This window comes from Trichoplusia ni, chromosome 12 (genome assembly GCF_003590095.1).
Source record: "Trichoplusia ni isolate ovarian cell line Hi5 chromosome 12, tn1, whole genome shotgun sequence".
Lineage (NCBI taxonomy): Eukaryota > Metazoa > Arthropoda > Insecta > Lepidoptera > Noctuidae > Trichoplusia > Trichoplusia ni.
This window is the reverse complement of record NC_039489.1, coordinates 4,598,378-4,626,233: the sequence shown is the minus strand read 5'-3', so window position 1 is coordinate 4,626,233 and position 27,856 is coordinate 4,598,378. Positions and strand designations below refer to the sequence as shown.

Below are 27,856 nucleotides of genomic sequence, written 5' to 3'. Positions count from 1 at the left end.
GAGTAAAATTAAATAATGATTTTGATTAAATAAGCGAGTTTACTTAGGTTATCCAATAGTTACATTAACGAAACGAAACAGTAATGATAGAAAAGTAATATGGAGTCCAATTTGAATTTTGTGATTTTTTTATGATAGGAAACACGGATTTTTGCCTTATGTCTAGATTGAATGGGGACAATGTTATCCTAGTAGGTATTAGCACTTACCTATTTGCAGCATAAGTAAATTGAATTTTCAGTAAGTGGCTTCTCGCCAATTTTTTGACAGCACTAATAACATAAAATTATTAAAACTTTACTACTTTTATAACATAAATGGAAAAAGCAAACGGAGAGGGTTTCGTACAAATATCTCAAAGAAAACCCATCAAGTTTTTTATTTAACGTTTATTTTTATTATCTGTATAGTGTAGTGTACATATACCTAACGCTGTATAGTGGCAGCAAATATTAATCATCTGTGACAATTTCAACTGTTTAGCTAGCACGGTTCATGACATACAGCCTGGTGACGGACAGACAGATGGACAGACAGATAATAAGTTAGGACATAATAATAGGCTTCCGTTTCTATCTTTAGGCACAAAACCTGAAAAACTGTTATCACAATGAAAATAATAAAGTTCCTTAGATAATTCCACGTAAGGTTTAAATTTAAATAAAATTGAATTGAGCCGTACAAGTTAATACTTTATTGATTCCATAAATCCGGACTTAAGCTTACAAGTTAAGTAAATTGTGATTAAGAGGCAACCCTAACTAAAAGTCATTATTTAATCTTAAATAGCCGGAGATTATGTTCTAGCAAAAGTTTTCGAGTAAAAACTGTAACCCTATACCGCTATACAAAACAATTTGTTTAAAACGTTAAAAAAGTTTATTAAAACAACTAAATATTATGCTTTGCAGAATTATTTAATTTGATAGAAACTAAAATTTTTAACAATAGAACGATCAATTCATAACTATGAAATGATCGTTCTTTATGACAGGAATGATTTTTTTTCAGAGTCAAATAAATAATAATTACATTTTTGTGAAAAGTTGAAATGAAAATAAAGAGAAGAAAAATTTCGTTAAAAAATATCATCAAACATTTTTTGTTGGCAACGTGTCAAATGTCTACATGTACGTAAATAGTATACTTGTAAATAACACTACATAGAACAAAATTTTAAACAAGTAATCTATTGCAACTGTTGAGAAAAACAATGTAAGGGTTTCTTTCATTTTAAAAGACGACTCCAACGCTAAAGAATTTAATCCCTGCTTCGCTAGGGTTTCACAAACATTCGAGTCACATTGACGAAGATACTTAAACTCAGGACAAGCATTCGTGGATCACACAAACACTCGTCACAAGTGGTTTGGCGTGCTGACCTCAACCATTTGGCTACCCATGGAGTCAAAATGAGTTTTAAAATAAATGTGTAAAAGATATTGTTGTTCCTGCGTTTATAATACTGGAAACTAGATTGTTGCTAATTAGCCATCAACATCCTAGCTTTTTCCCAACTATGCTCGGCTACGGGTATAGGTCGGCTTCCAGTCTAATCGGATTCAGCTAACTACCAATGTTTTACAAGAAGCGACTGCCTATCTGACCTCGTCAACCTGGACAACACGATACCCCTGAGTTAGACTGGTTGTCAAACTTTCTAGCTTCTGACTAGCTGTAACGACTGTCAAAGATGTATGAATTGTTATTCATACGAGCAATCCACTTAAGCAGTTATACCTTTGCCACGAACTCATTCAGTTGCTAATTAGTCATTACAATTATTGAAAACCCATATTGTGATCCACTTCATACCTCTACTTAATTCCGGGCCTAAAATTCAAACTTCATCCATCTAGAAAGATCCGGAACAGAATTCGATTACTTAGCTACTGCAATCCCTATTGAATCCTAAGCTGGTACAACTGCAATCATCAATCGTGGTGTTCGTCGAATTGATCCCTTACTGTTCGAAACAAGTATCCCGTTTCCGTACTTCAGATTTTCAATTTGCTAAGAGATTTCGTTCTGTACCTTTCAGCTATTTGGATTTAGGATTAGGGACTGATTTCAGCCGATGAAGGCTTGGGGCAATGGATATTTTCCTTATAGAAAATTCGTGATTCTTTTGAAATTAAGTAGTAGTCGTGTTCCGTTTGGTCTTGGTTCGCAGCGTGCTTGGGAAGCGTTAAGTTAGATTTTTTTCGACAAAATTGAACTTTTTTCCTTGGCGGAATGTAAATCATGTTACAAGACGGAGATTTTCGAAGAGATAAGTTTTAAGACGTATTTTGCATGGGAGAGTAGGTAGTTGCTGAATGTAGGTAATCACGTTAAATATTTTCAAAATTAAGATTATGAGTTTATTTAAATTTTAAATCAAATTATTTTCTGATTTAATTGAGAATATTAAGACGTTCCCATTACCATCATCATCATCCAAAAATTTGCGATCTTTCATTTTCACCACGTGCTTTTAGGCCGCGATTATCAATATGACAGTTTTATGAATAGGTCGAGTCTCACACGTATTAAATTTATACGAGTCTTTGACCCGACGATGATCAATGAACTAAATAATAAACGCCGCACAACTTAACTATCAATCACTTCATACAAAAACTTGGCCCATTTAACACAAATATCTATATCGATTGTGTATACGTTCCGTGTGTGTGTCCATGTATTATTGATCCGGTCATTTAGCCGTCACGCCGTCGCGTCTCGGCCTCATCGACAGACGTCAACTAGATATGGACAAACATAAAAGTTTATTGTTTTAGTGCATATTAATGTGTTTGTGTAATGTGTTATGGTTGTTTTTGCTTGTTATGTCAGCTTGGATTATTCTTTTAACGGGTTGAAGGTTAATTTGTCTAGAAAGTCTGGTTTTGTCTAGTTTTGGGGTATGAAATTTGGGTTGTTAAACTTGGACTGACTGTTAACTGGGAATGTTAATAGATATTGAGTGATGTTAAAAGATGTAAGTACATGCTGAGCGGTTGAGGTCACCAAGCCAAACCGACTGTGCGTGACGCGTCGTGGGTTCGATCCCTACTTAGGACAAGAGTCGGTGTAATCCAGGAATGCTTGACCTGGGTCTGGGCATCTTTGTGCATGTAATTTGAATGTTTGTGAAACCTCCCCGATACAAGGATTCAATTCCTTACGGCAGGGATCATTTATAAAAAAAAACTGTAATCTATTCGTGGAACATCTCCGCCTTGCCTCATAGCCTTGGGAAACTGGTACCCGCCCATTGAAATCGAAAATGTAATTTGTTCTTTATAAGTGTCAGTTAAGGGAAATCAATTGAAATACCATGATCGAAACTATAACAATCAACACTATTGAATGAGGAAAAGCCAATATCCGAAAAGGGAAAATTCAATAAGAAAAAAAATGTCGAACAGGAAGTTTATCCAATGAGGGTTAGACGAATAAACTAGGCAATAGAACAAGACTTCTATTACAAAATAGCCAATATCCCATTGTGTACATAAAACGCAATGGCTAACACTGGCTGGCACTAAGACCAAAGACATGAAAGAAAACTAACCCAATGGGCAGCCATAACCCTGAAAAAAAAGCAAAAAATACCACATTCCTTGCCAAACGAGTTCCAAACCCAACGGTCTACATCAAACGACCAAATATATTAATCGAATCGTCTTTTAAAGTAATTTCCTTGGACAATTGGAAAAGGAGGCAACAACTGAACTTAGAGAACGGTCGGAGGCCATTCCCTTTGAGGACGCTTGTCGTTTGCAATCAAATTACATGGCGAATACAATGAACTGAACAGCTACTGGATACTACATGGGCAGTTAGGATGTGGGCTATTTTGGACAAGGAAAAGTTTTGGAATGTATTCTTTTAAGTAAACCAACAGAGCAAACTATTTTCCTCGAACATTGTTGCTCTGTTGTCTCTTGCGGTGTTTAAACTACGTTCAAAAAAACATCAAAAACAAGACTGGTGGCTAAACTTACTGATTTGTCAGTTACTTATTTTATTGCGAGACCATTAATTTACTGAGTTTTATGAACAATTTATTTAGAAGGATAGATTAATTCAAAAACTTAGAATACTAGTTATCCACATATTTTTATTTATTTATTACTCATAATATTCGTAGCAAGTCTGTAAGTCTATTTCTCATCAACCGAAACTTCTTCTACTACAATTTAACGCTTCATTGTAATGGTCTTTGATCTATTTACCTCTTTAAGTCACCTAAGCTCTCCTTTTCCCTCTTAAATATACCGCCTTTATACCGCTCATCTCTCTTTTGAGCTAATTAATTAACAGTATTATTTTGTTAGACGTAAAAAGTGTTCAAACAAATCTAGTTCCTTTAAAATTCTCGGTAAAAGAGGAAGTAGGGTACTTTCTCTGACGTCCGTCCTAAGAGACTTTTGGACTATGACATCAAAACCCCTGAAGAAGTTAACGGCTTAAAGCAGAATAAAAAGATGTGATTTAAAATAAAATATTCGTCGATAGTGTTATATAGTCGACGGATACTAAAATATTGTACAGCAGGCATAGTTCATGAGTGCTGTCTATCAAATTCTAATCTTATGTCTCTCTATTACTATTCCATTTCGAGACAAGGGTGTCTACCAAAAAAATCTTTTAGTTCTTTATTTTGATTTACTTTAGACCAATTCACGTTTAATAAATTTTCCATCACGCTATTCAGACAGCCATCTTGTTCTGGGCTCTGTCGGTGGTACCGTCCATCTGCTGGCTCCCAATATTTATATCAGCTCAGCATCACGTTATGTTGTTTTCTTCTAAAATGACAACCAATATTATACTTCCGATAAATTTTATCGACACAAAAACAGCATCTGTTATCAATATCGTAAAAGAAAAACAAAACAATTTTAATTAACTAATAACAGTGCTTTAAGTGTTTGTTTGAAAGTTTTCGAGCCGTTGACGGCTAGTGATGGGCAATGATAATAAATTAGTCGATAAATTTAATATTAATTGATTTTCTGTTGATTTTGAGGGAAAATTATTATGTAGTTAAAATAGTTATGCAATTTAATTTGTTTGTGTAAGTTTCGATGTGTTGTGTTCATTGCAGGGTAGTTTGTTGATACTAGTAACTTACATTATATAATTGAACAATTAGAGGAAATCTTGAAGTTCTCTATGATATAAGTATTCAAGTTAAACTGTCTTATAACTTGACAGTTATTTGTTTGTTATTTATGTATTTGAATTAATGCTTACTTAAGTTATAGATGAGGAAACACGAAAATGTATTACTTAAAATTGTTTATTATAAAATCGGTATTACTATATAAATAAAATGTTTGTTTTATTAAGAATGATAACAATAACTGGTAGCCGACCCCAACATAGTTGGGAAAAGGCTAGGCCGATGATGATACCAATAACTGAAAGCTATTTGAGCTTTGAATGACAACATTAACTTCGATGAACCCATTTTGCGAATAAATTAAATTATTATTTGAACAAACCTTAGTACCCAACAACTTTTTAAACAAAAAGTTATTTCAACAACATAACCCATTTAAATTGAAGATAGACTCATCTATAACTTCGGTAAAACAATTTAGAAACAAATCAATCAATGTTCAGCTGAAATCACTTAACCTAGAAATGAAAATCGTATTCCAGCCTTAGATTGCTCTTGGTACCTAAATATCGACAAGGTTTTATCGATAACGGCGCGTCCTTATTCAGAATAATGTGGTACTTCAAAATATAACAGTGTTTCATTTTGTTTCTTGGCATTGGCTTCCTAAATTACTTAATTTAAAGTCTATACTTGTATAGGAAAGTTTGTTCTGACTACCGCTGAAGGAAAATATTTTATGAAATTGAATCATAATATTGTAATCTTGAATCTTCTTTGAGTAGATAACAAATAGTTATATACTTACTTTAATATTATTTGATGGCTAGCAGCAAGATAGTCGATGGAGTGCAAGTAAGGATTCCAGCTGGGGATGAATATGGGCTGACGATGAGGATAATGATTTACTGTTACTATTTTTTTTTTTGAGGCCTATGTCCAGCAGTGGACTGCGATAGGCTGATGATGATGATGATGATGATTTTTTTTCATTGGCATTTTTGGTAATTTAAACAAAGTATCATTGAAATCTACTATTAAAAATAATTTAGGACCTGACATAGAATCGTTCAATAAATAACATTACTCTCCTTTTAAGGCAGTTGAGTAAACAGAGTCTTTCAGTTAAATATTGCGTAATAAATAACGTAGTCATGAAAACTAGGCTAAATATAATTATCTAGGTCGAAATATAAAGTACATACCTAGACGACAGACTCAGACAGATTTTAAATGACATTGAGTCTAACAGTCTTATTTAGCTTTACCCTAAGGCAGATAGCAAAAGTTACTCTCACAAAACTATTTCGCGCCTAAAACCACCTATGTGGAAGCGAGACAAAATACACCATGGTGTAGAGCGCTATCTCCCTCGCACACCAGTTACAGTCTTATTTCAAGACGAGTTAAGCTCTCCGGTTCTTTAGTAATTTATGTAATAGGTTTATATAAAGTAAAGATCAAATCTGATTTTAATCACGATAGAAACTAATTTAATGTTTTTGTAAGTTGCGTCTAATATAAGTTTAGACCTTAGACGTTCTTAGATTTTATCTCATTTTCAAGCTTTTGATGATTTAATATATTTGTTATCTAATTTATTGAGGTTCATGTTTGGTGATAAAATTTGGCACAATTAACTTTGTGCTAATTTCGTGATCGCGATAAAATATCTGTGTTCTAGATTGATTAATATTGTCAAAATCTTGAGGAAACCTGGATTCCAAACATTGGAATCAGATATCGTCAACCTGCAGTGAGCTAGCATGGATCAATTTTGTCTCATTTCTGTGTCTAGAAATGAGACGTACATATTAAGCTGGTATGTGGAGTACAAAATTAGTCTTTGTGTATAAAAAATACTTTAAATTTCCTCTACATATAAGTGCTATCAATTCCATTTATAATCCGTTTGTTGCGCAGAATAATCGGCTTATATCGGCCATTTTATGTCACAAATAATGATTGTTATACGACTTTGAAAAGGTTTAAGTCAATATCAAATTTACAGGATTAATACTGTTGCGTCATATGATCTATTTATTTTTACTCAAGAAAAACCTTTTTTCGGCGTTTCTCAGAAACATATATGATGATTTTGATAGTATCCATCGTGAGAGTGATTCATTATTAAATGATGTAACGGTTTAATCACGCGTATTTGTCGGGGTTGCCCGACTAGTCAGTTCGACTCGCGATCCCGCCGCGTCTTCTCATGATTAAGGACTGCGGTTCGGTCCGAAACTAGTCAGGCTACCCCGATAAATACGCGTGAGTAAACCGTTACATCATTTAATAATATATGATGATGTAGTCACATATGCGGGTTGCACGTGGAGAGAAATGACGGAAGGTCTGGAAGAAAAAGAGGGAGGCCTCTGACAAAACGTCAACATTAAATTAACATTTTTTATAACTAGTCAAGTGTAAATGCGACGTTGAGAGTTTCGTACAAGTAGGCTAAAAAAAACAAATTGGTTTGTTAATAAATAAATTAAGAGTGGGTATCTTTTATTTGCCACCCAACAAATTCATGACCTTCACAATCATGTTGAAACTCGATTTTTTTAGTTTTTTTTTAATATATCATTTTGATAAAATTTACACTGTTAAGCTATCACGGTTCAAAAGATTTTAACCAGTAGCCTAGTTTTTTAAGAATCTGCATTTAAATGTGAATATTATATGCTGCTTGATGACAGACAGACACCACTGTACCTATGCAATCTGGTTCCGTTGTTACACATGGGTTACGGAACTCTAAAAATCGAAACATAGAGTCGGCTGTAGCTCTTATTACACCTCTTTGACAGAATAATACAAGATATTATTGCAGCCTGCCTCGATATTGGCATTTGAACGTGAGTCGAAGGCACTCCCGTTTGTTAGTGTCAAAGGCTTCGTACGTTCCTGAAAACTGAGAAAACTGGGAAAATGAAACTCTCTGAAGTGCTAAGTTACTGACAGGAACGGTACTTGTTTTCGTAAATAATACAACAGAATACTGCGTTTTATACTATGTCGGAAATAGTATGTTATTATTATTTTTTAATCCTGAAACTAAAATGAGACTGTTATAAGTTTGACATGTTTGTCTGTCTGGGGTGCCATTGCTCTCGAAAGGATTAATCGATTACAATTTAGTTTGTTTTATATCAAGACGAATTATGTGTAAGTGTTCTAATATATGTTTGGTGAAAATCTGCCTTTTTTGTGTCTGAAAAGTGGTTACCACTTTAATTGACTACACTTTTTTCCGATCTTGAGTTTTAAGTTTAAATATTCTTTTTTGAACAGTAAATAATAAAAATATTATGTAGTTTTAAGAAACCCAGTGATACTCTTCCATCTTCTAAGCTATACCTAATCTAGTCCTAGTCTAGTTCTAGTCCTAATACCTAGTCTAGTCTACGAAAAAACCAGAAGTCTACAGGTGGATTAAAAAGACGAAGTCTAACAGCTTGCCATTCATACCACGCTTACAAAAGCACTAGACAACTTAAAGGAAAATAAGACTCAATAAAATGATTGTATAAAATCTTATCAGGGTTGTAAAGGTGATCTTGGAAGGTTAGATGGTAGTTAATGCTCTTAAAATAATAATCAGATCTTACGCCGTTATATCAAGGTACGGTTCTGCGTTCAATTTCGTCCAAAATTAACTTTTGGAGCTTCGTAAGAATTGGGGATGAGTTTAAGAAATCTCGATTGAGTGGCAGAAATATGTTTTTGTAAAAAACTTTCCAAGTGCGACTTGGACTCGACACATTGAGGCATCCATATAAGTAGGCTGAAGATCATCAAATCAGTTTAGTGGCAAATAAATTTGTTGCTATTCCTTACATTTATGACCATAACCATGGTGACTATAATTGAGAATGTCGAAATAGATTTTGATGTACATATGCGTATGATGTTGTGCGTGCGTGTAACTGTGTGCGTGTGTGTGTGTGTGGTGTGTGTGTTATTTTGATGTATGTATGCGGCACAGGCCATAATTTGGAAAGAGAGAATACAGTTGCCAAAAACACTATTTTCAAATTTGATATTAGAGTTATTAGCCATAACACAACTAGAAAAAACATAAAGATAGACAGATATGTCTTAAATTTTCCTGTTGTTCAGATCCCTAAATTAAGGTACTACACCATGTCACCAGTATGTCACCACATTATAATATATGTATACATCATTTCCCTGAGCAAATAATACATTCGCTATGGAATTGTAGAGTACTGTAAGCCTACTTATTAAACAACAAAGCTTATAGCTATACAAATACATACTACAATAGTACTCGTAATTAGGTGTACTTAGCATTGAATATTTGCGTGTAGAAGACTTAATAGAGACGAGAGCATCATCGCTTAAAATGATGAAATTTATGGTAGCGGGGCTAGTAAAAAACGTACAGGTAAGTGACGTCACACAAGATTTGAAACCACTGTATCCCTTTAATTCTTGTTTACGAGATAAAAGAAAAATACGTCTCAAATATTTTTGGAAAATCTTTCTGACAGACTTAACACTGTCTGACGGTTTTATGTTGTCAGATACCTTAATATAACAACACTAAATTCACATCACACACAATACAAACCAACGGAAACACTTTGAAACACCATCTATAATTAACAATCTGCTAACAAGATATTCCTCATTCACGAAGGAGAGTCGTAATTGACAGGTGTAGCCTATTACATACGCGTTGGCTCCTCTCGACTGGCAACTTTCTGTAATGGGAATGGGAATGTGCGTTTCCCTAATTGCCGAGTCGTACGAACGATGTGATTTTGTTGGACGAGGATTTATGTATACATTCATTAATTATTAGTTTCGATTGTTGTTTGCTGAATGTAAGTTCGCCTTTAGGAGTAGCCTCTACTTTTTACATTAACCAAAGAAAGGAGTTTTATGTTGTTGTCTATACAATTACATGAAACAACTTAAAATAGTTGTAGACGTTTTGTGTGCATTTTTATGTTGGAGTGCAGTTCGATCTCAACGCACTTAAAATATCAATGTAATTTTTAGAAAGTACTTAGTATTTAATTTTTTGACACCATCGTCATACGGTGAAGGAGAACTTAGGGATCCCGGATCCCGAGTATCGGAATTTCGGATCGGCAATCCACAGTTAGCCAGCGTGGATACCAATATTCAAACCTATTTAACAGCTAGTAATATAATTTGAGATAGTCTATACTAATTCCGATTTGGTTTCTATGGTTGAAGCCCAAAATCACAGAAAAGAACTCTAATTTTACTATTTGACATAGAAGTATATACCTAATTATTCGTGTTCAAGTCAATGTATTTTTTTTTTTATAAAATCCCTCTTTCATTTTTAAAAATCGCTTTGGTCGCACGACAGTGGTATGAACTAAACGACAGTGGTATGTACTCGACATTACACGACAAAATCGCATCGCTCGTACGACAGACAGTGGTTTGAATTAAGTAATTGCCGGTACTCTAATGGGTTCCGTTTTAACCGTGTAATGTTGATCGCTGTAATGATATGATGAGCGTTAAAAGGGTTGGTTTGAGTGGAAACTTGTGTTCTGTGTTTACATCTGGAAAAGATTTACATTTGTAAATTATGTGGGTGGGAGCTATCATGATTTCTGAGGTTTAATAATAGAAACACTTTAGTAACGGATTTTGTAGTGTTACTATATGTATTTAGAACAGTGAATGTCATCATTGCCCTTATCAAAATTATTAAATGATGTAACGGTTTACTCACGCGTATTTATCGGGGTAGCCCGACTAGTTTCGGACCCAACCGGAGTCCTTAATCATGAGCAGACGCGGCGGGATCGCGAGTCGACCGCAAATAAAATTCAAAATTATTTTTATTTGCGGTCTTTTTCTTCCATACCTTTCTATCGGCCGTCAGCTCACAAGAAACACTCTTTGCAGCCATATTGTCTGATACATAATCCAAACATTGTATTTTTGGTCGTCCAATTAATTCATGATGCATTTACATCAACGTAAAATATTAGTGAACAATCTTTTTTCCATCTGCATTCTTTTAATCATAATTTATTTATGTCGTTCTGTTTTATATATTTTTTTTGTAATAAAAAGTATGGCTATATGCCTTTTTCGCATATCGATTAATTGAAGATATTCGAACCAAGGCTAGACCTTGGTTCTAGTATATTTACAATCTGATTTGGACAAGTATGAGTCAAACTGCGACACAAAGAGTTCCGTACAAATAGGCTATAACTATAAAAATAGTTTCTTGACCTCGATCTTTATATATTGTTATGGCGTCGGCAGTATAAAAATTGTACTGTCTAGCTATCACGGTTCATGAGATACATCCTGGCAAAGGACAGACGGACGGATGGACAGCAACGGACGCAAGTCTTGACTACGGACCCCTAAAACACAATGATTTGTAACACGACCATCTATTATTAACTTTCCTAATAAGTTTAAAACCAATAAACACAGCTAACTTCATTAAAAACTCAAGGATATTTAACTAAAACACCAAGAATATTGGTATTCCATTTAGTTTTATCTATTTTATCTTTATTCAAATTAACAAAACTCATTTAAATGCTTCTAAATTGTTAATTACTTTTCTCCTAAGGTCATTGGCTCTACCCTCTGAATAAGAAGGCCTTTTGGGCCGAAATCCAATTTATTTATTTATTTTAAAGTGGCTCTCCTCGTAATAAGTTTAACTTTGGTATGTGGTGCGCCTGTTTAAGCGATTTCGTTTTGCTTCGGTACTTTGGATTCGTGTATATTTAATGTCTTGAAATCGGGATTTTAAGGTTGCTTGCTTAATTTAAATGTTTGTAGCATTTTAAGCGGTCTGTTTTGTAGAGTTGTTTTTCAGTTTCAAATGGACGATGTGATGCTGAAAAAGGTAATCGCCCCATTCAAAAGATTGGACTTGTCTGGATTCAGTGAAATTCTGACATGATTTGGAAGATCGATTGTTATCTGACTTGAGAACAACTAAAAACATAAGCTCCAATTAAAAAAAAGTATTTTTTATAATGACCAACAAAAATGTTTAACGGTTAGACTTTTTGAATAATTTGATTTGTTTGTATAAATTGATAAAACAACCTTTATTGAATTAGCGTAAACTTAAAATACGACAAGGGATTTAATACGTGAATTCAATTTCACAAACAAGTATCAAAATTAATATAAATATTTAACCTTCACATTTTTAATTAAATAGCAATGTCTTAGCCAAACACTCTACATCTTCTAATATAAGACGAAGATTAAATAGGTCAAAAATCTCTCAAAGGGAGCGCAAACCCTTTCACCCCCCCCCCCTTTATCGTAACCTCAGAGCTATCAACATTAATTTAAATTTATTTATTCAAATGCCTTATAACGGAGCTACAGAAACAATAGAATAGAGTTTCCCCACTTCTGACATCCATTGTGGGCAGATCAAATTATAGGCAAGGAACTATTTGTCTTAGACAATTAATTGTTAAGCCGGTATTGTTCGGTGATTTATATAGATTTCTGATTATGAATGCAAAAAGTAGATCAATTGTATTTGGCTCTATAAATAGGCCTTTGGATGCACAGAGACTAGAAATCCATTTTTTTTTTGTTTTATTATTTTGTGTGCACTTAAATAAAGAAAATAAGAAGGGTGCAGAAAGGGTTTTTATATGTTTTAGTTTATTTATTTGCTATGGTATATTGTATAAGCAGGTTAATGCCTAGGGTTGTAATTTTCGCTGTACGTCAAATTAAGGAATTGCTCGAGCTTAGTTTCGAACAAAATGTATTTTTTTTATAAGCCCATTAATTTCCACTTCGAGGCAACAACTTTCTCTCCTCATTTTTTTGTTTCAATTTCATTCTAAAAAAATAAGTGACAAAAAAGCATTCCAGAAAGCGACTTTCAAAATCATGTGTTTTGGCCTCTGAGGTCAAAATTAAAATGTTCTGTCCCGAAAATTAAATAAAACATACAATTTAAAAAGGATTGTTCTTTGATTCACTAAAAGCTCTTTCATGTCAGATTCGTAACCAAAATGAATGGAGTCGCGACAAAGCGTGCAAGATTAATTATTAAACGAAACAATTGTTTAATAATGACTATCTTTCCGTTTGTTTCGAATGTGTTGTTGTTTGATATTTTTGGAAAGATTTTTTTTTATGGATTATTTATCATTAAGTCTTGCGTACTTTAGAGTCAATCAGTTTTGCTTTGAACATTACGATAGTTCTGGTTTTGAGAATAAACGGTAAGTTTGGGGAAAATTGTTCCATACAAATACTGTCAAAATTGAAAATAAATAAATTTGAAAAAAGAAAGACAAATAATTTATAATGTTATGAGTTCACTAGATTTAACAGCAAAATGCTTTCTTGACGATCATAATTGACGGCTAAAAATGTGTTTAGTTCTTAATATTATTATGTCTGCACATTTTTAAATGTGTTTCATTTAAAAAAAATAATTAAAGCATATTTCTAACAAAAACATAACAGAAACCCTTTTTCGTAAAAACGACTTTTAGTAAACCTAACGAAAAATAACAATTTACATAAAATTAACTTGAACAATGTCAAAGGGCAGATATCATACAAAAACAAAAAATATCTTAACTGTCTCATGGGACTTAGTTGGTGGAAAATTTAAGTATCGAAAATAGAGGGAAATGGGCCTTTTGTTTTCGGATGGAAAATCGTCATATCACTCCCCCCGCTTTTGGTTGAGTGGAAGGTGGTATAAGATATTCACTGACTTAAGCCCACCCATGTTCCTTCTTTGGCCCTTGTGTACCGCCACCGCGGTTACCCTTTCGGACAATCCAACTGGCCCGACAAGCATAAATCCCCATGGATTCTACTGAGCTTTATTTTTACTCTTTCAGGCGCGAATTGAGAAACAAACGCGCCATCCCGCATGGAACTAAACTTGTTTATTGCTAAACCAGAAGACCTTAACAATGGTACACCACATTATTACAGGAAACAAAATAAACATGGTGGTATAATTTTCTGTTTTGCTGTATTATAATTTTGTCGCACTTTGATCACTGCCATGCAATAATATGTCCCGAATGCAAAAATGCCAGAAAAACCAACTTCAAATCTGTAAGTAACGTAGATCAGCATCTCCTCATAGTTAAACAAATCGTAACCCGAGAATCGTAATCCACTTCCATTCACGTTGCTGTACCATGTCTATAAACGTATAAACGCCTAGTTCTTTAAGAGAATATTCACTCATATCCCCGACGGGACGGTAAACGTTCAGAGTGACAACGTGACAAGTCGATCGTATCGGGCGCTTAGAACACGCGTTAAATTTTATTATCCAGCCGTTTGTCAAGATAGATCGTACTTGAGATAAGGATTCTTGCTATGACAGTTAAATTTAATGTGGTTGTATTTGTATTATGAATTTTGAGCGAAATGCGCATTTTTGTAAAAAAAAGTGTAGTCTTTTTTGTGGGAAGTCTTCCTCTTTAGTTAATTGTGTTGAATTTGAATAATTATAAATGTTCAGAAAAGACGTTTAATCTATAATTATATTCAGTAAATATATCCTCCTATCCTTTCTAACCGTATCTCTTAAGTTATGAAAATTAAATTGAGTAGCGTTAAATAAATAGTTATACATAAAACTTTATAGTGATATATTTTGTTGTTAACTATATCAGCTAATATCATACCAATTTGTATAAGAAAAAGAGTAAACTATTAATTAGCGCGTAGCAATGAGCTTTGGCGTAGCAGACGTAGCAGCTACGCCAGAACAATTTCATCTATTGCAAAGCTTTTATGCATATACATTCATATTCTTGATCTTCTTACTAGCAAGAACTTTATTGTATTGTAACTATATATTAAATTATATATTTACTTACCTTAAATCTAATCTCTACTGAAAATTAAGGTTTAAAAATTTCATGTGGTCAGGATTTTTGACGTATGACTGCAGGTCTCACGCCAAAAATCCTGAGAAACGCCTAGAAATGTGAATCTAAGGAAATTGACGTGTTTTCATCTCACCAATCGACAATCGGTGACAGTTTTTTGACCGCAGTTCACAATTATACCGCGCGGTTCGATCTGACATTTTCCTGAAGATGATTTACACAAGACAACAAACATCGACAGAAGATTATCACTTGAAATCTACTTATCTCTTTTTTCTCCTTTCTCAGGTGCGGAACCCACGACAGCAATGTCGGTGGAGGGCCAACGGTGCCTGTTTGTCGTGGTGCTGCTCATACACACTGTCACAGGCGCTGGTGAAGGTAAATAAAGCATATATTCGTTTAATAATTTATCTGATATTTTATCGGTTTGAAAAAGGGCAAAGGATGATAATTTTCTGTCAAATTGTATGTTGTGTGATGTGATTAGTTGTAAGTCTGGTGATTGGCCAATCACAAGTTTCATCGATTGAACTATAAATTCATAGATTGAATCCTTCAGTAAGATCTTGAGGTTCTTTCGTAACCTCATAGTTGAGATAGGAGGAGGATAGGATTTTTCAATATTGCATTAATTAATTATTTTTGTCTGAATTTAAAATTTGTGTTACATGAGGATTCATAAACATTCGGGTCAAATACTCACCTAGAATCAGAAATTTTATCATATTTTATGGACCAAGTAAATCATTGTCCAAAGGGGGAATCGAACCGCGATACGTCATGCCCAGTGATTTAGGTCTGGTGACGTATACCACTCAGCTATATGGGCAGACAAGCACGTGCTTTTATGCAATCAACTGCCGAATTGTATGCCTTGATAATGTTTCAGCTTCATAGTAAAATTTCTAGTCGAAAAAATGCTTTGTAAACCTTCTTCTGTTTGGCTAATAGTCTGCAAAATCAATGCCCTAGTTCTCCTAAAATTGAACTCATTTCGTTCACAAGGACCAGAGACTGAAAAGACCGAATTTCAAGTCATGTTTTAGCAGTTCAATAATATCTGCAATCAGGGCCCGATACAGACTTGTGTTGCCTTTATCGTGGTCAGATATTGATTGAATATTGTTCTTGATTTGGAACCCTGGCTTGATTAATATTCGTAGTAGCGGTTATCGGGCCTGGTTTAAATATGAATAGGTTAATATGACTGACTATTTAATAGGCTGTATTACTTGGTTATAATCTGTTAAAATATCGTATTTATTATTACAAACTGGAAAATGAAATTCTGAATTACTCAATGGCTTTTTATCTGGTCTTAAGAGACGAATTTAATAAATATTTTTTTAAACAGGATTATGCTTAAATGTATAGAAAAACAGCAGTTTAACATCAAAACATACTGAACTCCACTTTAAAACTCGGTCCATAGTTTTAAATGCACACCCCGTTTTATAGACCAAAGGGAAAAAATGTACAAGCCACATAAAAGTCCGCAAAAGTTAGTTGTTAGTGTACAGACAGCAAAAAAAGGAATGAATAAATAACGCCTCTGGTTTAAGCGTCGAGTAAAATGTTTTTGCTGACTATGTGAAATGATATTCTGGTTCTGAACGATTCTTATTTTTACATGTGTAAATTTGTGTACACCACGGTATTATACGGATGGGTCAAAACTTTTCCGGTTCTGTTGTGTACATAAAAAATTCATGCGGTCTGCTGAGGGACCGGATAATTTTGCGAGTTGAAGTCATGTTAAACGCTTTTTGTGTCCTTTTTTGTTTCTAGTAATTGATAATTTATATTACACGTTTCCATTTCCCTGTCTTTTATTATGGTGGCCCTTTATCGAGGTGGAATCCTATTAAAGTTGTTGGTCCTTTTAATGGTATTTTATTATTAGGTCCAAAACAAAAATTAACAAAGAAAAATATTGGCGAAACGAACGAAACTTCCCAATTTCAACCCAAACAATGTTTACTTTCCAACACATTACCTGTTGTATAGATGGGTTGATATTATGTATACAGAGCAAACAGCCAAGTGGTCCTTGTAATGTAATAACACCGACTTGAAACAAAACATTTTAAGATATATTACAATGCGAAATGGAATAAAGGACCAGAAACCACGACTAACCTATCATGATTAAACTGAAAGCGTACTCTCAAAGGGAGGAGTTAGGGAGATCGAAATTAATGTGGTTTTTGAACTGGGTTAGGTATGTTCAGATGGTCACGCCGTTGGTGTTAAGCAATCTGTTTTGTACAATTTCTGGTCCTCTGTCCTGAATTATTTATGGCTAGAAGGACTAGTATTTTATACGGAGCTCTTTATCTTTAAAGTTTTTGCAAATCATGTCGCTTTGACATTACCTGATTTGGGGTTCGAACCTGCAACTTCTTGAGAGCAACTCCGTTCATTACACTGCAACTCCCCTATTAGAATATTAGCAGAACATCTAATGCAGCAAAATCAGGTGTTGAAAAATATATTTATTTATTTATACACTAGTTGTTGCAAGCGACTTCGTATCCGTGGACTTCAGTTAGCAGCACGCAGTAGTTCATGTTACCGTGGGAATTCCAGAATAAAATTTATTTTACCTGACATTCCCACGCCTCCTCCCCATTATCAGGAGGTAGCTTGGATCCAGGAAACCAAAAATAAGCTTAAACAATAAAATAATAAATATTTTAGTAAGGATTAACAAGCAGACATGTAATTAGTTCGGGCAACGTTGGGGCTGTCATGTCCATGGAGATAAATGCAACTAAATAAATAAAAACTCCATTATTCCCATAAGCTTAAATTTCTTCTTTAGTTAATTCTGCTAGTTCCAAAAGGTAATATTATCAGAATATTTATTTCGTATTCACAAAACGTTTTCTGACACTTTCACGTTCGCATACATCTAAAATTATATTTATCTGAAGAAATCGAAAGTTTAATAATTCAGACCACTCTCGAAAGTCGAACTGAAATCATATTTCTTGAAAATAAAACATATTTGATGGGTTACCCTGGGTCTCATTTTTACATTATATATGTTTGCATAGGCCGATTCACAATATTTCTTTCAAGATCCAATTATGATATTTAAATTACATTTTTGAGAAATAATATAAATCCTATCTGTTGAAGTCGTCTTATTCAGCTGAATCCTGGATTTAACAACAAACTATGATTTATCTAGAAACTGGTTGCAGTATAGGGAGATAATACCCCTTTTTAGGGTAAATTGTATTTTATTTTTGTGGGTAACCAACTAGTCTCACAGAACAATTTTGTTCAAAAAAAGTGCTTTTATAAACATTTAATTACTCCCTCTTCATATCGGTCTCTCATATCTGAGGATCGTGGTCAGAATCAGGGCAACATTTAGCGCGGATGATCTGCCTCCACCGATCTCGATGGAGCGCGTCACTTACCACCACAAATGGTCACCAATCCACAAAAGAAAAACAAACAAACCGCTCTACCTCACGAAAAACAAAGTGCTCTTCTATGAACAAATTACCAAATAATCCCAAAATTTTATCAAGCGAACGAATGCAAGTAATTTATGGACCAATGTATGAATATTTTCGCGGCAACCGATTACAATTTCTAAACCATTTGTGCTGGAATTATGTCACCCATAATTTGGGAACGACGTTAATGGATCTCGTATTTTAGAGTCGCGCGTTTACTAGGCATTATCCCGGATCTAAAAACCCTATTAAGTGGGACCGCAGTTTGACCGCATAATTAAAAACCCCATAACTAGTTTGTGCTTGTCTGAATTTTGAAATGATATTCAGTAACCGTTGTATTTTCAGGCTAAAATTGTTTGTATAAATTTTGACATAACAGTTAGTGACATATTTTTTTGGTTACCGTACCCAAAGGATATCAACCCTATTTCTAAGGCTCCGCTGTCTAACTGTCAGGTTGTAACTACGCTTTGACTATGATGGTTAGGCATTTCCACAGATAATAAATTTATATTTTCACTAACAACAAATAATGCAAATAAACATCGAGGTTAAGCAACGATTTGAAAGGTCATACATTTCAAGGTGGTGGATATTAAACTATAATCTAATAATAGTTTCTTCAAAGGCACTTAAGAAAGGACTCAGAAAGACTGTTATATTTTGGTATATTTCAACATTAATTAGATAGATATGAGACTTACGCACCCCAGTGCATGAATGGCGAAGTAAATGCTCGTTATTTTTATTTTGGTAAACAATCCAACTCAAAAACAGAGGAAATAAAGCCTCCTATACCTTTTTTGTAACCTCTTAGTTGACCTAATGTTTGGCAAAGTTTTCCCTGTTTGAAAGTCCCTCCAATATTTAGCCACATCAACGTTTTATGGACTTAAAACCAGAACTTACATAAAAAACGAAATTTCTTCTTCAATAAGATAGTCATCATCCCTATTCAAGACGAAATCGATATTGATTTAATCAATAACAGATAAAAGTACTCATAAAACGTGTCCTGAAGGATTCATATTTCAGCTGTAATTCTATAAAGTGCTAAAGAAACCGTTGTACCAAAGCTATTTGCCTTCCAATTGAAAAGGAGACGGAAAAATTATGTAAATGAATCATAACAACTTCATCTTCATTTTTGAAGAAAAGTAAACATTTGAATATGCGTGAATATTTCAGGAGCTAATGTTTTGGAGTATTCTGGGATGGAATTTTATAGGCTGCGAAATAAGTCTGTTATTTTTAGGCTTGACTGGGTTACGTAATCAAAATCATCAGTAACTTTCGTGAAGATAATATTATTCTAAAGTGATACAGCGGTTTGTTCACGCATATTTATTGGCTGAAATAATATAAAATCTCGAATTTATGAGATTGCATAATTCGGGATCACAAGTCGAATTTCGACTTCTGATTGTCCCCCCACCGCTTCAGCTCATGACCAAGGTCTCCGTTAGGGTCCAAAACTCGTCGCGAAATCTCGATAATTGCTCGTCAATAAACTGGATATGATTTTATCATCATGAGTCTTACACAACCCATAGCTGGGCTAAGCAATAGGCTATTGGTTGGTTTGGCTCTTTGGTTCAGTCAAACAATTTGTTTTTCCTAACCGCAGTTTTCTATCTATTCCTAGGATTATTGTATTAGTACGTCATTCGTGAAACTGCTTGTATTAACCGATTAGTCCTTGGTTTATCTGCTTCGTTAAATTTAATTTATATGACCCTAATATAAGAACATTGAAACCTTTTTAAGACGTCGTCTAAGTTCTGTCAAGTTTGAGACAATGTCGAGAGAAAAGAGGCACAAAAACATTAAAAAATTTCGAAGTAAAGTTTCGTTTAGCTAGAGTAGAGTCTTATTATCAACCAAGCAGTTTTGATTTTTTTTAAGTTTGCAATAAATTAAAAGGCCAGGTAAATATATATGTCCTCCCCATTTTTGGTTGTCTTTAGTTATTCTAAATACACCAACAAAGAACAGCTATAACTAAACTGCGAAAGTGCTAAATTCAAATCAGATTGATTTGGCTCACACATGAACAAGCACCGCAAATAAATGATTACCAATTAAGCACTTTAATAGACTACAAAATTAACAACCATGTACTAACTAACGCTTTGCTAAATTTAAACAACATTATCAAAATCACTGGTACGGTTAACAACAGAATTCGTTTTAACCTTTCGATTTTCTAAACAACTTTATTATAGTAAATGTCCCAGCAATCTTTGTTCTACCAAATACATTATTTTCTAAAGAATATTATGTAGAAATAAACATTACTTGCAAATAAAACTTTTCCTAAGAATATGAAAAATAGATGATGTCCGATTCTCAGAGCTACCCAATATGCGTACAAAATTTCATGAGAATCGGGCGATTCGTTTCGGAGGAGTTCAATTACATACATTTTGACACGAGACTTTTATATATGACGGCGCGCGGATTAATTGAGAATACTTTGTTTATTTAGACGATTTTAATTGATTGTGGAAATGTGTATTAAGATAGTCCATAATTATTATTATAATGAGTAAGTGGTAAATTATAAAAGGGAGCGGGTTACCCCGAATAGAGTAGTAGGTGGCGCTAGGTGCGACGACGTTCGTTTTGCTTGTCAAGACAGTTGTCATAAAAATAGCGAGCACGTACTAACCTATTGGCTCTAAATAATATTCCATCTCAACCGTCCTATTGTATTCTACTCCATAATGTTATAAGTTCACATTATACAATCTACAAGATAACATTGACGCTTTTATTTCGAACATCCCGTCGCTCATACGCCCAAGATGGAGGCCAACCTAGACTGTTCGGAAAATGTTCCTGACGCTCCCACATCAGAAGTGGGATTACCAGCGACGCATCGTAAAAGATAAATACAGGTCAGCATGAAAATATGTCCTCAGAAAATTATTGCGATTGTTGGAAATATCTTTTTGCAATGCAACTACGAAATACATTTGGTGAAGATAATATAGACCGTTTCCTGGAATAGCATGCCTGAATTGAAGACGTGTTTTGGCAACATTTGATCAATTGAAAAACCCCAGCTGCAAATTTATGGCGATTACTAAATAGAAGTCGATGATTGATATGAGTTATGAGCACCTGAACCGCACGGATGAAGTTCTTGTCAGTGGAGAAGACTGCTATTGCTTTTACATTGGCGCACGCAGCGATGATAGAACCACGATTGTACAGAATTGCATTTACCACAGATATTAAAAGTCGCAGTAGACTGCAACAAGAACTCGTCGCGCTTACTTTTAGAAAACAAAGCCTACTATGTATGAGTATACCATTTCGCCGATAGTGGCAATGAAGTCACGAGTAGAAGACGTTCCAAAGGCCTATAGTTGTGGCAAGCAGGATTACGTATCGAATGAGTGCCGCAACCGTATAAAGAAAACGATCAAGTTCCTGTATAAGCTTCTAGAAGACAGAAGTGAGGTTGTTCTGAAATCGGTATCGACGATAAAGCAGTTTGTACGAGAAAAAGCAGGTTGACAGATCAAGCATTTGGAAGAAAGCGGATTGATTTGGTTTGAAATCTAGATTTGAAAATGAAAATTGGCCAACTATATACTACGTTGCTGTCTTACAATGCGTACTAAATTGAAATTCGGCAAGACGTTTAAAGGTTTGATGGTTATTGTACTAAGTTAATAAAGAAAAGCAACGCACGTAAGTGAATTTGTCTTTGCTAAATGGAATGTAGCATCATCACTTCGAGTCAATTGTATGTGGTCAAGTCAGTTGTATGTCTTGTGTTTGAAAAAAAGAAGTGAGTAAGTATAACGATTGTAGCCATTAGGCGAGGTATCGGAAGTTTAAGCAAAATGTCTTGAGTTTGATTTTTGTATGGTGCCAATATTGACAACTAATTATTGCTCTTATTACAGCTTGTCGTCTTATAATGTCGATTCAAAGAGACAGTTATTTGCGGAGGAGGAGCGACCTATGTCGACCGCTATGTCTGTACCTTAAAGTCATCGAGGGAAACTGGTGCGAAGTGCGGAGAGTGATCTGATCGTGTTGCGCTGTGTGAGCTCCAGCGAGTATCGAGTTAATTTGAACTGGGTGCTTATGGTCAAGCTTTCCTTAGGATCACTAACACAACGGTGGGTCGATTACAATTTATTTTTGATAAGGAGCGGCATATTTATCAGTATGAGTTGATGGCAGTTTCGTTAAGAAGTTGGTTATTTAAGATTTTAAAGTTATTGATTTACAAAAGGGGCTATGTATAGGACAAATAAAGTGTCAAATTGAAAGAACCAAGTTTAATGTTATTTTGATCAAGGTTTGAGAAAGTGAGGTTCTCTAGTAGTGGGTGTTGTGTTTGTAACCGGATGGAAGTTACGTGTGGTAGTGACTGGATAGAGGTTACCCGTTGTGATCGTTACCTAAGGAGGTTGCATGATCATGCCCGGAGGGAGGTCATTTTGGTTTGATGCTTATGATTGGATTAAAGTTATAAGTGTGATGATGAACATTTCCCAGGGTTAATCAAAGTTAAGCACTGATATGTTATAATAAGTTTCTTATTGTTTGAATGATAATAGGTGTTATTGCACATGTCATTGGCAGTTATGCGTTCTGAGTATAAGGCTGTTAACACTGTTGTTACCTCTAGTAAAGATTTTATCCAAAGTGCCTATATCTTTAGTCCGAAAACTAAGTACCGTTCCAAATAAAGAACGAGGTCGAGAATGGTGATAGTATAGAATTTTAGGTCAATGGTCGGGATCGAAGCAGAGACCGTGTTAACTATGGCAGAGGTGGCGACTGAAGAGACTATGGTGACTCTGGCTGAGATTGGGTCTTGGAGAGGCCATGGAGTCGGGTGGACTCAGTATTCACATGGAATGCGTGCGGACTTTGTATGACTCAGATTCCTGCTTTGAGATTCGTGATTAGTTCCAGTAGTGAGTTGCTGGTGGCAACTGTAAGATTGTAGAGTTACTTGGTAGCTCTGACTTAATGAAAGGTTTCTGGTAAAGAAGATACAGATGTTAAGATAAAGTCAACTATTATAATCATGATAACGAATGACCGAGTGGTGAGTACTGCTGTGTTGTTCTTTGATGCATAATGATCTTTAATAAAGCAGACTTTAGCTGACAAGTTTCCAGGCTAACGTAATACAATGCTGTGCAATACGTAGCGATATTTTGGGTTGAGTCAACGCGGCCGTGGCCGGGCGGACTTAAATGACTTTGTCCTAAAAATTAGGATTTCATATTTTTCATAAGTAAACATAAAGAAATATTCTTGGCTGAAAACAAATGTTGAATTTTGAGCTACGAGGTTTCCGTTGGTCAAATAAGACCCAATCCACGTAAGTGTGGAGCCTGAATTTGGAACTTAACTGAGTGAATTTTTGTTCTTGGTTTCTTGTACTTTTGATAATTTGTCCCTGGGATACTTCATGAGTAGAATGTGCCGATGACGGCGCGGGTAAGTGAGTCCTACTTGTGTGGTTAGAGGAGATCACTACTTAGCAGTTGATTCAATTTATCAGTTGGACTGTGTGGCACCGATTGGACTGTGTGTTGGCCTGTGTGGCAAATAGCCTGTGTGGCAAATGGCCTGTGTGGCAAATAGCCTGTGTGGCAAATAGCCTGTGTGGCAAGCCTGTGTGGCAAGTAGCCTGTGTGGCGAGCCTGTGTGGCAAGTAGCCTGTGTGGCAAGCCTGTGTGGCAAGTAGCCTGTGTGGCCAGCCTGTGTGGCCAGCCTGTGTGGCAACGATTAGCCTGTGTGGCGACGATTAGCCTGTGTGGCGACAACTATCCTGTGTGGCACAAACTAGCCTGGGTGGCGAACCTGGTTGGCATTCAAGGGCCTATGTGGCATTGGTGAGCCGGTGTGTTTAATATTTGCTAATCTATAGCTATAGCTGTAGTTGGAGTATAGTTCGGAGATGGATTTTATAATTTTTAAGATAGATTTGTGGAAAATGTGTCTTATGAGAAATGATAAGTGATCAGCAGTCACCCAATTGGTCAGGAAGGCCAAGACGAGAGTGTAGTGTATCATTTTATCTAATGTTTGCAGACAACAACGATGCACATGAGACACACGAGGACGTGTGACGACGCAGGACGGCCGTGACGGCGCGCGGATTAATTGAGAATACTTTGTTTATTTAGACGATTTTAATTGATTGTGGAAATGTGTATTAAGATAGTCCATAATTATTATTATAATGAGTAAGTGGTAAATTATAAAAGGGAGCGGGTTACCCCGAATAGAGTAGTAGGTGGCGCTAGGTGCGACGACGTTCGTTTTGCTTGTCAAGACAGTTGTCATAAAAATAGCGAGCACGTACTAACCTATTGGCTCCAAATAATATTCCATCTCAACCGTCCTATTGTATTCTACTCCATAATGTTATAAGTTCACATTATACAATCTACAAGATAACATTGACGCTTTTATTTCGAACATCCCGTCGCTCATACGCCCAAGATGGAGGCCAACCTAGACTGTTCGGAAAATGTTCCTGACGCTCCCACATATATATGGGTACAGACAAAGTCAAAAACTCTAAAAACGTTGTTTTGCAGTATAAGTTATTTCTGGGGAACAAGGCCTTGAACACCCTAAATATTTAAAGGTGATGTAGAATAGTTTCTGTCCAATTGTCAGACCTACCCAACATGCACGACTGCACGTATTATAATTATAGAAAATCGTACAAACCGTTTTGGAGGAGTGTATCTACTAAAACTATTATTACATAGGAGACATTTAGCTTATACCTAAAGCATGACATGTCTTAAGCGAATAAAGTGAATTCAAACTCGCAGTACTTTGTAGCTCGGTGCTCGGCTTTACATTTTGTTGGTGACTGTACACCCTAAATCCTATAATTACCAGTCGACCGTACAATTTAACCAATGATCATTCGTATTCCCAGAGATTTCTGCTCAAAAGCAAATATTGGAAAATACATTTTCAAATCTCTTACGTATAAACAAATTCAATTACAACTAAGCCCAAATTGCCTGAAATCCAGACAGGGGAACTTCTACCTACTCGGTTCATAAATAATGAATTAGTATTCTAGCGAACTATTTAGGAATTGTTTTGGTAATTTAGTTAGTATTCCACATGGGATACAAAGTAGAAGGAAGTGGCATTCAGGTCGCGTGTGTGCTACTGTTAGGAGATGGGGATCATCATTCCCATATAAAATAGACAGATTTATCATGAGCTATATTTTTTATTTGCTATTATTTTGCACGGCAGCACTGAACAATTATATATTCTTGACAGATGGCAAGGAACCAAGGGAATTAATAAGTTTGGCGACGCGTAAGGTCTGGGTGAAAACTGTCATAACGTGTCTGACGCCTGACGCCTAAGGTGAAGGGTTTGTGACCTGACTACTAATGTGACCTGACTATCTATAGTATGTGTTCGAAAAAATAGCTTGGAGTATTTTGTACAATACAATTCAACGAGTCCTCAGTTTAGCCTTTTTATAAATGTTACTTGACGTGGGACTTGGTTCTAGTACTACGGTAGTGTAATGACACTTCCCTTACCCTCCTATGTTCCACGGTTTTCGAGCTAAAAATGTTATACTCCTTCGTGCGCGCGAGGTGAATTTAGTTTTATGTCGTTAGCAAAAAAGGTAATTTTGGAACGAAGCATTTTGGGAAAATTTCGAGTTGGTTTAACTATTTTAGCCAGCGGTTTTAATACAGTTTTGTTTAAATTAGGTTAATGTACCAGTTTTATATAAAACTTTCGCGAAAATATTTTACGGAGAAATGTGAAAAACCAAGGTTTAGTTTTTTATAAAAAGTATTATTCTAGTTAACTCTTAGTCAATTAGGCAAGGAAAGTTTAAATATTTTTTTCGTGTCGTGAGAATTACGTTTTTCTTTATTTTTAAACTACGGTACTGCCTATATGTATATTTTCTCTCCATCCAGAGGTTCTCTAGGAGTTATCCACAAAGCAATATAATTCTATTGTTTTATTACACTTTGTGTAATTAATTATGGAAATATTATGTTCGTCCATACAGACTTTTCTATCTATATTTTTTTATATAAGTTACAACACTCAAACGTTAGAAATGAAACACTTTTATTTTATTCCGTCTGTTCCGTCTGTCATCAGGCTGTATTTCATGAACTATGATAACTAGACAGATCGCATAATAACTATCAAATTAAAAAGGAACTATTGCCGCTATAAGAAAATACTAAAATTAAATTGAGGTTAAGCTATGATTGGTATGGGTCATAAATTTGATGAATGACTGATTTTGTGCCCAATTATTTTTCTTTGGTTCATTTTTACTTAACCCTCAATGACGCTAGTTCGACTTGTAAGTCTCTCCTATACGGCTAACGACAGTTCTATCCAAAACCACTTTACATTTAGTAATACGAAAAAACCTATATAAATCTTGATGTACCACAAATCCACGATCTCCAAAAGTATTTTCAGCAATCCGCATTTAATTTCAAAGTATAATTCTAGTTTGGGCTAAGGCTTTACGAAGGCACCTTTTATTCAAACGACATGGACTTAAGAAGACTTACGTATGCTTAACCTTGATTCGGGTTCTCTTGTAAATTAAGAGGACTTGGGTGTTTTGGCGCCAACGCCCATAAATTCATAGACTGTTTTGTTTTGTTTACACCTTCATTTACTAGATGGCGTTGGTGTTGAAAAGATCGTGCAATAGTTTATAGGCAAAACTTTAAGTGAAAATTTTGTTTTTATTAAAGTGAGCATAATCCAGTTTTTTTACTTGGAAAGTGGATTATGATAACCATATGGAGACTAGACAAGGTTTCCTTTGTCCTGTCTGCTACAAGATTTTATATTTTAGTTTTAAATTTAAAAATCATTTTTAGCGATAAGACCGCCCATTGTGGCACCATGTAACTATTTATTTATATAAAAATGGTGTGCAATAAAGAATATTATATCTATCTATCTATAAATATTTATATGTAATAAATAACATTCGCTTTGCCGACTGCTGATCAGTTATTAAATGGCGACTCTCAAAAAGACATGGTAAGTTAGATAAAAAATCCCACTTGGAGGATAAATGATGTCATTTTTCGAAAAATTTCAGCTCGTGAAGGACTAATTAATAACAAAATTGTTAATTGCCTATCAAACCTCACGTCAAACTATGAAGTCCCACGTCAAGTAATCACAATCAAAATCAATATTTGACAACTAATTAATTTGCTCACCCTTTTCACAAACTAGGGGTAACTACAAACCCAATTTACAAAACGTTACTAATTATCGTTTCAACTTCTTTCAAAGCGGAACTCTCCTACACGTAGTTGAAATTTATTTTTGTC

General features: G+C 34.9%; 1 protein-coding gene across 1 annotated transcript in view; it reads left to right on the top strand.

Moving 5' to 3' along the window:
- The window catches only part of LOC113499296, a 108,222-nt gene that overhangs the window by 33,225 nt on the left and 47,141 nt on the right, over positions 1-27,856 (top strand). The window contains exon 2 of the mRNA XM_026879718.1: positions 15,301-15,393. Within this exon, the coding sequence (XP_026735519.1) occupies positions 15,321-15,393 (73 nt within the window). The 5' untranslated portion in view covers positions 15,301-15,320. The remainder of the gene's footprint in view (positions 1-15,300; positions 15,394-27,856) is intronic.